At 34.0% G+C, this 13,079-nt stretch overlaps 2 protein-coding genes across 2 annotated transcripts; one reads left to right on the top strand and one right to left on the bottom strand.

Annotated features, from left to right (window-relative positions):
• Nucleotides 1–216: 216 nt before the first annotated feature.
• On the top strand, nucleotides 217–4,616 carry LOC145007563 (uncharacterized). Its single transcript, XM_078966475.1, has 9 exons — nucleotides 217–609; nucleotides 742–976; nucleotides 1,124–1,293; nucleotides 1,395–1,537; nucleotides 1,645–1,822; nucleotides 1,894–2,482; nucleotides 2,559–2,671; nucleotides 2,767–3,007; nucleotides 4,337–4,616. Exons 1-9 carry the CDS (start codon nucleotides 416–418, stop codon nucleotides 4,559–4,561), a joined length of 2,088 nt encoding a protein of 695 aa, XP_078822601.1. The 5' UTR covers nucleotides 217–415; the 3' UTR covers nucleotides 4,562–4,616.
• Nucleotides 4,617–5,037: 421 nt separating this feature from the next.
• On the bottom strand, nucleotides 5,038–6,730 carry LOC145003866 (uncharacterized). The gene is made up of 2 exons (XM_078962771.1): nucleotides 5,970–6,730; nucleotides 5,038–5,332 (listed from the first exon to the last, which is right to left on the bottom strand). The coding sequence occupies exons 1-2, from the start codon at nucleotides 6,615–6,617 to the stop codon at nucleotides 5,246–5,248; spliced, it is 735 nt and encodes a 244-aa protein (XP_078818897.1). The 5' UTR covers nucleotides 6,618–6,730; the 3' UTR covers nucleotides 5,038–5,245.
• Nucleotides 6,731–13,079: the final 6,349 nt, after the last annotated feature.

Here is a 13,079-nt window from a genome sequence, read left to right as displayed (position 1 = left end):
AATCATATGAAAACAAAAATCTTATTAAAAAAGGTAGTGTAAAAGAAGTTGAAGCTTAGCCTATAGATTTTAATATATAATGGAGATGAGTAACAAATGGAAAACCTAAAGTCGTAGGACCATTTGTGCAAAAACATTGGTTAAAATGGATTCTCCCAGATTGATAAATAGTACAAGGACTATTCCTGTAAATCACAATATTCTGTAAAATCAACATCGAACGAATTACATGCATATTCCATTCAAACAAAAATCAATCTCTACGTAGCTCTGATTGATATTGGGATTGAGCGAAATATTTCGATGAAACTTTCGTGCGATTCCTCTGTTCTTACAATTATTTGCATAATGTACAAGGCGAATTGTTTGGATTTGAGGATCTCAAAACCCTAATTCAATCCTTGAGAATCCGAAGATGGCTGCAGTAAGCAAAACCAAACATATGATCGAGGGTTTTGTAAAAGACGGATCATTGAAATGGTTGAATAAAAGCCATAACCCATTGCATGATGAGTTTGAAGAGATTAAAAGGTCTTCTTCATCAAGTAATAAAAAATGGATCAACGATCTATCTGCAGTCGCAAATGTAGTTATCCGTCGATGTTCAAAGTAAGTTCTGTTGCAAAATACTCCCAATTTCTACATTTCTTCAATCAAAATTAATATGTTTCATCTGCTTTACTAGATCTGTTGATTCCATTCCAAATGAAATTTCACTTACTCTGTATCCGAATGTTACAGAATCCTCCATATTTCTACGGATAAGCTTTGGGAAAATTTTGAAGCCGAGGCTTCTGATGCAACAAAACATCCAATTCGATATGCTCGAAATTTCCTGGAGTTTTCCTGTTTTAGGGCTCTTTCCGAATCTACGCAAGTTAATGGTTATATGGAGGACAAAAGGTTTCGAAGATTAACATTTGATATGATGCTTGCTTGGGAAATTCCAGATTCTGCTAGCCAACAAACCATAAATGTATGTTCTTTTGTACATTCGATGATATCCCCAAAATCTGTATAGTAAGAAAGAAGCTTTTTATCAGTTTCTAGATTTCCGACGCTTCTCAGACTTGTACTTTTCAGTTTTTCATTAATTCATTGAACAATTTGGATCACTGTGCAGATAGATGAGGATCCAACAGTGGGAATTGAGGCCTTTTCAAGAATAGCTCCAGCTGTACCTATTATTGCAAATGTGATAGTCAGTAATTACATTTTTGAGTTTCTTACTGCATCCACTGGAGGCAGGCTTCAGTATTCTACATATGAGAAATATCTTTCTGCATTGGAAAAGTACTCAAATTTACTTCTGCAATCTGCTCTTACATTTGCATTAAAGATCTTGTGTTCCATGTTCTTTGATTGCAAATGTAACAAGATTGACTTTTCAACAGGTCTATTAAAAAACTTAAATCACACTCAGAATCATCTCTGCTTTCATCTCAACGAGCTAAAAGAGGGGAAAGGATTCTTGAAGTAGATGGAACAGTCACCACACAACCTGTTCTTCAACATTTAGGGATCTCAACTTGGCCTGGTTTGTTTATAAACATTCAATTTTCTTTCCTTCAAATGATATTGATGTACATGACATGATATTGTTGAAATTCTTATATCTTCCCATATGCATAAATCTATGATCAGGTCGATTAACTCTGACAGATCATGCATTATACTTTGAAGCTCTTCGTGTTGTGTCATATGATAAGCCCACAGTTTATGAGTTAGCAGATGATTTGAAGCAGGTAGTCAAAGCTGAGTTGACCGGTCCATGGGGAACAAGACTTTTTGACAAAGCTATTCTCTATAAGTCAAATTCCTTGTAAGCCTATATAATCACAAAAATAATCAAAAGGTAGAGGCTTTGAACTAATTTAGGGTTCCAAATTGTAGATCAGATCCAGTTGTAATGGAGCTTCCGGAGCTAAAAGGGCACGCTAGACGCGACTACTGGCTAGCAATTTTGCGAGAAGTCTTATACGCCCACAAATTCATCCGAAAATTCAAAATTAAAGGAGTCGAACGCGATGAAGCTTTACTAAAAGCGATATTCGGGATTATCCGAATGCAAGCCCTAACTCACATGAACTCCACAATCCCCTTATGCTACGAAGAAGGTCTGATGTTCAATGCGTGCGATCAACTCCCAGGTGGCGACCGAATACTTGAAACAATCGCATCCATGTTGACTTCGAAAGAGCCGGAACGGAATAACAACACCACCGGTGGTAAATCCGGTAACGGAAAGGGAATGTATTCGGTGTCGGCTACCACCATGGCTTCGAGCTTAGGGTCTGTGTTTGGGGCAAATTCTAATAATCAGTCGTTGATTACTGTTGGTGAGATAACTGTTGGAGAGATGACTCCATTGGAGAAAGCCGTTGGTGAATCTCGAAGCAATTATAAGATGGTGGCTGATGCACAAGCGACTGTTGATGGAGCTAAAGTTGAAGGCCTTGATACCAATTTAGCAGTTCTTAAGGTAGTGTTTGGATGCAGTGATACAAGAAGCGAATTCCATTTAATTATTTATTATTATTCCTCTTTGCTATTTGTAGGAGCTGATATTCCCTTTAAGCGAACTCGGGTTTCATTTTTTGAGACTATTGTATTGGGATGAGCCAACAAAGTCTTTTACGTTCTGTTTTGTATTTACATTTATTATATACTGGTGAGGTTAAAACTTTAATATCTACTTCCTACTTTATTTTTATTATGAAGTTATTATTGAGATTTTTAATTTTTTTTTTTAAATTTTTTGTGTAGGGGATGGTTGGCTTATGTGTTTGCGTTATTGCTCAATTTTTTTGCGATCAATATGGTGATGACACGATATTTTAGTGGACGACCTGTTGATGAACTAAGAGTTGTAGTGCCTCCATCAATGAGCAAAATGGAGCAGCTTTTAGCTGTACAAAATGCAATTTCTCAAGCTGAAGAGTTAATTCAAGAGGGAAATGTCGTTCTTCTTAAAATACGTGGCCTCTTTTTATCCATTTTTCCACAGGTATACATACATACAGACAATCTTTATATTTTCTGTCTATAACTCTATATCAGTATATTCTAAATGTGCTTCCGGTTTTATGAAATGGATAAAACATTGGGACTAATCATACAAATTTGAAAAGGAAGAAAATGAATGACACGAACTATTTTTTTGCATAATTGAAGAGCAGAAAATTTTAGCTAAATTTGAAAAAAAAAAATAAATAAAAAAAAAAGAGTAAATTACACGAATGGTCCCTATGGTTTGGGGTAATTTGCGAGTTTGGTCCCTAACTTGTTTTTTTAACTCGGAAGGTCCCTACTATTTGTTTTTGTTACACGCTTGGTCCACACTGTTTGTTTTTGTTACGCGCTTGGTCCCTATCTTAACTAAAAATACTATTATTTAAATAGGAAAAAATAGTGGGTTATGTAAGGTAATATGAGGAGATGGGGTTGGAGGTGCGTTTATTTAAATAAATTAAAAAATCATTGGAAAAAATAGTCTTTTTAAGTAAGACAGGGATCAAGCACGTAACAAAAGTAAACAATAGGGATCTTCCGAGTTAAAAATATAAGTTAGAGACCAAATGCGCAAATTACGCTAAACCATAGAGACCATTCGTGTAATTTACTCAAAAAAAAAAAAAAATAGTCTTTCAAAGGCGTCAAACATGGAACCTTATGAGAGCTAAATTTTTTGACCAATTTTTTTTACACTTTAAACATAAATAATTAAGTTAGTCACTATTGCAAGTTATTCTTATTTCGCAAAACAATATTGAAAAAACATAGAAATTCAGTAATTATGGTGGTGGGGACCACTGAAAATTTGATTTCTTGAAATGAAGATATTTGGTGATATTTTCAAGAAATAAGTGCTTATTTGGTGATAAATTTTTCTTAAAGGTAGTCACTTTGTGATATAATTATGATCTCATTTGTTTTCAACCTTTTGTGATAACTCCAAAAAATATATGTAAGAAAACCAATAAACCGCACCATTTGAGCTGCATCCCACATTACTCCGCCTCAAAGCTCACATTTAAAATGAATCGTATAACACTAATAATATTTTAAGTATGTTACGTTTCATAACAAGATCTACTGTGTTACTATGAGGCTCCCATTATAGGGGCTTCATACCAAGATCTACTGTGTTACTGGCTAAATAATGTGTATATACCAAGTGTGTGAACACACAAATAAAAAATTTTGGACCGAATATATTGTTTGAATGTATGTAAATGATTATTTTAGCATAAAAAAAAAATAATAATAATAATAATAATAAATAAAAAAATAGAAAGAAGCAAACACTAAGTTGTGTTTTTACGTATATTTTCAGGCAACTAATAGATTTGCGGGTGCACTTGCGGGGTTTGCTTTATTTTTGACATTTGTACCATTTCGATATGTGGTTCTAGTGATGTTTTTGGAAGAATTTACAAAGTACTCGCCAATGAGAAAAGCACAAACCGAAAGATTTATGAGGAGAATGAGAGAGTGGTGGTTTAGTATACCAGCGGCTCCTGTTTTACTTGAAAAAGAGGAAGACAAGAAAAAGAAGTAATGTAATTAATCGGATACGATAGATTTACATTACGCTAACCATTTGGAGTGTGTTTGTATAGATATTATTATATATAATATATAATTATAAATCATTTTATGAATTTGTCATTTTTATTTTAAAAAGTTTTTGTAAACTAAAAGTATCCTAGAAGTTAAAGATATAACTTATTACATTTTACATATTATAAGTGCTATGTTTTTATTAGATAACATAGTAACAAGAATATCTTATCTGAATGCATTTATTGAGGTATTGTTTTTAGTATATGCTTGGAAATTTGGAATGAAAACAAAACTTGATGTGCACCCTCACGTGTTAAGTTTATTGCACATGGTGTTAATGTCACACAACAGAATTGGCGTGATGCTTCTATTATGTAATTTTGAATCAAAGTCAAATCATTCATGTTAGTTGTTACAATCAATGTAAGATTGAGAAAGGTTAACAAATTAAATTTGATATGTTTCAAGGACTGAAATAAAACATGATATTCTCTATGTTACGTTGAATAATATAAAAATTAGGGAAAGTGATAAGAAAAAAACCATAAGCACAAACCATTTTCAACGATTTGATAATGGGTGCACTTTAGAATTACACAAAACAAAACCAAACTGTGCACAACTTTTGTCAAATTAAAATCAGTGCATTTTAATTAAATATGTTGTTGTGGGAGTTAGTTTATACTTGCAAACCATCGAATCCACATTGCTTGGAAGTGAGAGCTTGCTTCCTTGGGCTTATGGCTATGGCACAATCAATCGATGCCTACAAAATATCATGTCACTTAACATTTTTCATATTATATAAAACTTTTTATAACAAATTATAACTCATAAAATACATATATCGAATGTGATTATAACCAATGTAACAAATTATAACTCATAAAAACCAATGTATTATCTCCCCATGCTTAAAAACACTATTTATATTTTATTTTGTCCATTAAAACCATTTTATATTATATCATCTTTGCCTAAATTAATTTTTCGTGATCATTTTATGATCTAATTTCTTTTTAAAGAAAATTTATGTTGTGCCGGTTTTAATGGACAAAATGGTCACTAAACATTAATTTAGGCGAGATTAGAACATAAAATGGTTTAATGTACAAAAATACAAACGCTAATGTTAATTGAGATTATCCATGCAATTTCTTATAATCTAAACCTAGCATAAATACAATTAAAACCACTTAATGACAGATATGTAGAAAATAAATATTCGAATACAAGTAACAAATGAAGCCTTTGAGATTAATATTTCGAAAACCTTAATTTAATTAAGATTATCGACATTCTTGAGGATAGATTTAAGAATATCAATGTTCACATGAATGTATGTTTTTTTTGTCTAAGAGAATGTCATTTTGAATATAAAATTGACAATGCTAAGTGCTAACCTGCACGGAGGGTGAAGTTAACCCAAGGATTCGGATCTTAGCATTAACATCACCCAAGATCCGTAACTCGACCCGGTCATTAAGCGAAGCATCTCTCACCAAACTAGCAGCATCCGCCTGCAACAGATTCACCCGATCCACCGTCACCGTCGTCTGAACCCGCCGTACACTGTGCGCCGGTTGGTAAAACCCGGGTACGGTGCCGCGACCCAACGGAATCCCACGGTACATGATATTGAAGGTGGACACGCCGTACTTGATCCCTACCTTGTTGTCGTTTTTCGCGGTGAACAGCATCCGAATGGCGAGGGATAGGGAGGCGGTGCTCGGAGTATTCACCGGGGAAGCGGCGAGGTTGATGTATTGAACACCGACTTGTTGGAGGTCGAACTGAGGTTTTTTAGGTTTTACGGCGAGGACAATGACGAGGACGACGGTGAGGACGACGAGGGCGAGGAAGGAGAAGAGGAGGATAAGGCAGCAGCAACAGCCTCTGATTGAGGCGGAGGAGGAGGAGGAGTGAGGGTAGTAGTGTCGTTGGTTGTAGCGGTGGTGGTGGTTGTGTGACGGAGGAGGTGGTAGGTGGCTGTGGCTGTGGCTTTGGTTGTGGTAATTATGGTCGCCGTTGGGGTTCGTGGCGGAAGTCATCGCTGGAACTCCGGTGAGGGAATGTGGGGTGGTGTGTGGTAATTAGCAAAGGTATGAAGGGCCACCACTTCTCTATTCTGTTTTCCCCTTTCTCTTTTTGAGTGAGTGAGAGTGAGATATTTCATTTCTTTTTGGTTTAAAAACAAGTTACATTATTTGTTTTTTTGTTAGGCAATACAATTATACAAGATTAAAAAAAAACAAGTTTTTGTGTTTATGGTAAAGTTTGTAAAAAAAAAAAATAAAAAAAAAAAAAAATAGATTAGCTAGAAACTGAGAGTTAGACACAGTAAAATTTTAAAAGATGTAAATTAATATAAAAGTTTTAAAAAACTACTTCAATTTATTTTTCGATTACAAGTTTTTTTCTTATTTAATTAGAAGGTTTAAGATTATGCTATGAAATGAAGTTTTTTCTTTATTTTAAATACTTTATTAAAAACTAAAAACTAAAATATCTTTAAAATCCTATTATGAACATACCCATATACCGAGATTATTGAATTAAGACTGATGTAAACAAAAAATAAATAAATAAATAAATAATAAGCCTATCTAAAAATATTGAAAATGGACTAGTTGTTATATCTTATTTGTACAAAATAAACTAGATTATCTTTTTTTAATTTTAATCATCGAAAATTATTTCAAAAAGTTTCTAAAAAGTAGTTCAATCGAATCTAATTTAATCTCATATAATAAATTAAGTTTGATCATTAGTAAACTAAGTGTGATCATTATGATAGGAAAGGAAATGAAGAATAATCGATGTCACAAAGTTGCAAAGACATGCTCCTTTTCGATAGCTTAGGGACTAAGGGAGTTCAAGTCATGTGCGATTATCTACCACTTCACACTACCACCAACATCTTGAAGATAAGATGTCAATGTATTATTTAATACATTTTTTTTTTTTTAAATTTCATTCAATAATTAGGTTGTGTATAAGTATTACCTAACAAAGTAAGCTCAAACCAAAAGAATAGATATTAAATTATCAACTCAAATATCGCTTTCAAGATAGTTATTTTTTGTGAAAACGACTAGTATATATATAGGCATAGTTGGTTTTTGATGTTTATTGCTAAAATGTTATATATGAGGATAAAACCCCAAATATGCCCCATCTGTCGATCAATACACTTCTGTGTCATTAACATTTAATTTCATTAAAAGTTTTAAACTATTAAATTACTTTTTGATCATCTTTAAGAATATGAAAACATGCTCAAAAAGTATAAAAGGAAAACCAAGATAATTTTATACTTTATAGTTTAGAAGATGATATGATATAACATTTTATTGATGTTTAAACAATACAATATCAAAATAAATAACCGAAGTAATAATGATTTTTTGAAAATTTAATCTTTAAAGTCATGGATCCAATTAAACGTATTAAATCAACAATTATCCAACAATAGAGTGTTTTAAGTACTACCTTAATAATGAAATTGATTATCTAAGACACAATCACAATAGTTGATCTACATGGAACATGAAATATGTGTTGCTAGACTTTCAACTTGATTTTTCCTACCCTTGTTGAGAGAGAGAGATGTTAGAAATTTGGGTTGTAGAAATACTTGGAAATTCTGAGAATTGTAGTATCACTCTCAGATTAAAGTATTAAGGTGGTACTCTCAATCTTTAATCGGATAAGAATCAGAAATTAAGAGCAAGAACAGAAAATCTGGTTGTTATGAATTTCGTGTGTGTACTATCTAATGAAGACCAAAATTAGTTAAGTATCTTTACCATCAGAAAACTGTCACAAGACAGTAGTATGTCGGAAAACTGTCACAAAAACAATTTGATGTCTGAAAACTGTCACTAATCCGGGTTCTTTCTATAAGGGTCAAAACAAAGTCAGAAACCAGGTTTATTTCAAAAAAGTCAGATTTCTGTAAGGCTCTACCCCTTGGACCCCATCAGGGGTTGCCGCCCCTAGGACCCCGCTCCCAGGGGCGCTTCCTCCGGACTCTCATTCGTTTAGGGGCTTCGCCCCTAAATGACAGTCTACTTTGAAACTTGAATAAACTTAAACAGGTATGCACTTCACATCATCCTTAGTTGTTTAATATTTATCAAGATTGGTTTTGATCAACAAGTCAATCCATTACACTTAAATACACATTGATGATATAAAATTACCAACAAATCTCCCCCATTTAAGTGTAATCTTAATTAACTTAAAACAAAACATAACAACAACAAAGTGATGCATAAATGAAATGTCGAAAGGATTGAATTGTAACATCCCAAAAATATGACCCAAAAATTTTCGTTTGAAAAATATTATAAAAACTATAATCATCCATAATCAATGAGAAACCAAGTGTCATGTGTCTCAAAATATCATATAAAATATTGTATCAAAAACAAATGATAAAATATCAGAGTCTCAAACAATCTCAGGTTGAATACTGTGGTGTGTGCCATGCGATCACCCCGATTTCTTCCCCTTGCTACTGGAAGTACCTGAAACAAAAACTGAAAATTATAAGCACAAAGCTTAGTGAGCTTCCCCTAACTACCACATACCATACAATAACACATATAACACATACTAGACCTTGCCCACTGCATTGGGCCCGCCCGACATCAGACCGAAGTCTGGCATAAATTGGGCCCCGCCCGGCATCGAACTGAAGTCCGGAATAACTTGGGCCCCGCCCAATGCATCGGGCCCTGCCCGGCATCGGATCGAAGTCCGGTATAAACTGAACATAACATAAACATAATCACATATACTGCATCGGGCTTGCCCGGCATCGAACCGGAGTCTGGAATATATAACACATAACATAAACATGCATGAATCACAAAGACATCAAGCATACATAACTACTTCTCGGGACCGTCCTGGCATCGGATCGAAGTCCGGAAACATATAAACTGCATTGGGTCAACCCCTGTAACACCGAAGTTTTTCAAAACTAAAATTTTCATTTAAAATCGCTTAATCTTAAAACACTTTTCATCAAAATCTCATTTTGATTAAATTACAAAACAAAACTCCATATTCAATTAAATAATAATCCAGGATCCTCAAAAACATAATTCTTCCTCTAGTGTGTACAATCGAGCCGATGTCGTCTCGTGATCCTGAGAGAAACTTGAAACACATAACACAGTAAGCACGAAGCTTAGTGACTTCCCCAAAATACCACGTACATCACATACGCCTTTCCAGGCCATAGCTCCATGGGATCTTCCGATCCAAGTGTCTTAGGGGATTTTCATCCCATAACTTTATTAACCTTCTGTGACAATCGTCAATCTTGAGTCAAGTCAAGTCATCAAGTCAAGCCGGTCAACTCTATTAAACCTTGTGTATTAGGGTTAGTGTTATGTTCGTATTGTATAACTTGCTATGTTAATGGGAAAACATCACAGGAGAAAAGTTTGTGTTAAAAATTTCCTAAGCCTTCGTACTAATCAAGAACTAAACTGTGTTCGCATCTGGAATGAAAAATTTTGTGAATCGCATTTGATTAATTAGGTTAAAATGCGAAGGTGATTAATGCGAAGTTGGATTTAGCTTTGCTATAAGTTTCAATCGATTTTGAAATTGAGTATTGTTCGCATTTGTATGAGTGTAGTCGATGAATCGATAAAGCAAGAACATATGAGTTTTTGATTCGCAATTGGATTGATGATTGAGGGATGATTCGTGAAGAAAAACGCGAAGTCAAGGACTATGAAATTGTTGTTTGCAAGAATTTAAAAACTCGATTGTGGAGTTGTTGATGCTCATTTTGCGAAAGTAAAACAATCGAGTGTTCGCATCTATGAATCAATTTGAAGTCAATTGGGTTAATATTCGCATATGGGTTCAACATATGAATTTTTGATTTCGCAAGTTTAGAGTTCAAGAACTAAACTGTGTTCGCATCTGGAATGAAAAATTTTGTGAATCGCATTTGATTAATTAGGTTAAAATGCGAAGGTGATTAATGCGAAGGGATGCGAAGGGTGTAAGAATGAAGATGCGAAGTATTTCACAGTAGAATGCGAATTGGGGAAGAAAACAGAAGATTTCAAATATTGTCCCTGGAGTTTCGCATTTTTGGAAATAAATACTCAACTTCGCAAATGGGGGTCATAAAATGATGAAATTGCAGAATTTTTAAAGAGATACACACACATAGACAACCACACATATATTTAGAAAATTAAACTAAAAGATGATAAATTACAGATTATAGCATTGTTCTTTGAGAATAAATTACTAAAAATGGGATATAGACAATTATAAGACATTGTTCTTGACTTTTGAGTCCAAAGACGTATGATCCGAACTTTAATTGTGAAATCGTCCTTGATTGAGTCAATTTCCTTTATAGGAGTAATATATTACATTGTGCCTTGCAAGTAAAAAAAAAAAAAAAAAAATCAAAGTCACAAGCAACCACCCCACACCCACTCTATGACCAGCCATACCTCCCCACCTTACCTATGTCACTTCAATGTTCCCTTACACTCACATTTCACTCACTCCCACGTTTTTGAGCTGGAACAATCAACCACACTCCTCATTTTCTCTCATTTCTCTCATTCCACTAAGTAACAAACATCACTTTTCTCTCAAACTCTTCTACACAAATTTTCGAGATCCAAGGCTGGATTCAAGTGTTTCTTCCACACTTAGTAAGTAAAAATTCATCCTCCCTATTATTATTTCACTTCATTCTACTCAAATCTTTGGTTGCTTACACAAACTCCCTAACTATGATGTTAGATTCTCGAAAACCTTCAAGGCATCTCCAAGTGTTCTTGAATTAAACACTTCCATTCTTCAATAATCATCTACTGAAATCACTCAAGGTGAGTTCATACCCCTACATTTTCATGATTTCTCAAGTTTTCAGGGGGTGAATACAAGTTAAAACACTAAGAACCTATCAAAAGTTTTCTAACAGCCTTCATCAGAAAAGTTCAACTCCATTCACGGACTGTTTTGGGCATCTTACACATTTTTGTTTTCAAAACTGTACAAGGTGCAAATAGTTCAAGTTTTTAGCTTTAAAATGGCTACTTGAACATCTCCATACGATTTTTCTACAATTTATGGCGATTTTTACAAAACTGCCTATCATTTCAAACAACAATCCGGACCAGTCTGTGATTTTGGACTTTTTCACCCAAGTTAGAGGTCATTATAAATTGAGATAAAATTTATGAGCAAACTAGACACATTTTGTGAACTCTCAGAATTTACGGATCTAGTTTTCGACTTCGTATGATTTTTCTATGATTTTTCCAAATACAGGGCAGAATGGCTAAAGTTAGCCAACAGCATGTAAATATCATAACACTTTGTATTATGTTGAGCAAAGTGTATAATCATAAGTTCTAATATTTGAATGTGTTTCCGTGTTAGTTTATCATTATGAACTGGAATTAAGACATTCATATTAAATATTAAATATTATTCATTCATTTTGGAACACGTATTATTAGACTATAAAATGTATAGTTTGATAAATTCACAATACTAATACATTTCCATAAAAGAATTCATACATATTACATACATTTTAGATAAACTATAATAGGTATAGTTTATGATACATCACTCAACGCACTCGTACAAAAAGGGTACATTCATACAAGAAAGATTTATATTCACACACATTTCAAGTAAACTTGTTAACCTATGTTGTGAGACTCTCTCTCTCTCTCCCCGTACGTCCGAGTGCGGGATATAATTCCTGGTAGTTATAATCAGAATCTCCTTGAGGGAGAACGTGATACTTGTATATAGATCTATATTGGGTTTGACACCCCACACCTTGCTGCTAGCTACAGTGGGACCTGCAGGTCTACGGGTGACAAATGTCATTTCATTTTCGCGACGCCTGAGAAACGTTGTGGCAGGTTCACATAGTCACAGTATGATTATAGCGACTCACTTAGGGAGACAACAATTCATAAAGTTTACGGGTTGCATAAAAACCAAAGTAGGTTTTAGGTTGATAAAATAAATTTACTTTCCAATTCATTTTAAACTCACAACATTCCTACTAAGAAACGATGACTTTTCATACATTCTAGTCTTTGGTTGTAAGGCTACATTTTTCGGATTTCAAGGAAAATATCGGATTTTTCTGAAACAACGCGACATTTACATGTGAAAGACTTCTAATAAGATTATTAATAAAAGCTTATGAACTCACCAACCCTTGTGTTGACACTTTTCAAACAACTTGTATTCACAGGAAAGCATTAATCATGTTACCAAGTGCTTTTGAGGATGGGACGTTGAGGCGTCAAACTTTTCATATTTTGACAACATATTGTAATTGATTTTGAAACATGTAATTCATGCAAGTGATGTAACTTTTCAATTATATATATGTTGGTTGTGTTTGCTTGAATTACTATTGAAATTGTGGTTATGATGCTATACATGAAGTCCTCCACCCCCGGACGTTTCCGCCATCCTTGGTTTGGGGG

This window comes from Lactuca saligna, chromosome 7 (assembly GCF_052625555.1).
Source record: "Lactuca saligna cultivar CGN05327 chromosome 7, ASM5262555v1, whole genome shotgun sequence".
Lineage (NCBI taxonomy): Eukaryota > Viridiplantae > Streptophyta > Magnoliopsida > Asterales > Asteraceae > Lactuca > Lactuca saligna.
This window is presented reverse-complemented; position numbering and strand designations above follow the sequence as displayed.

Coding starts and splice junctions, on each gene's coding strand:
- LOC145003866 (XM_078962771.1), bottom strand. CDS start 6,617: ATGACTTCCGCCACGAACCCCAACGGCGACCATAATTACCACAACCAA. Junction 5,333..5,969: donor TAACTTCACCCTCCGTGCAG/GTTAGCACTTAG, acceptor GATATTTTGTAG/GCATCGATTGATTGTGCCAT.
- LOC145007563 (XM_078966475.1), top strand. CDS start 416: ATGGCTGCAGTAAGCAAAACCAAACATATGATCGAGGGTTTTGTAAAA. Junction 610..741: donor GTTATCCGTCGATGTTCAAA/GTAAGTTCTGTT, acceptor CGAATGTTACAG/AATCCTCCATATTTCTACGG. Junction 3,008..4,336: donor TTTTATCCATTTTTCCACAG/GTATACATACAT, acceptor GTATATTTTCAG/GCAACTAATAGATTTGCGGG.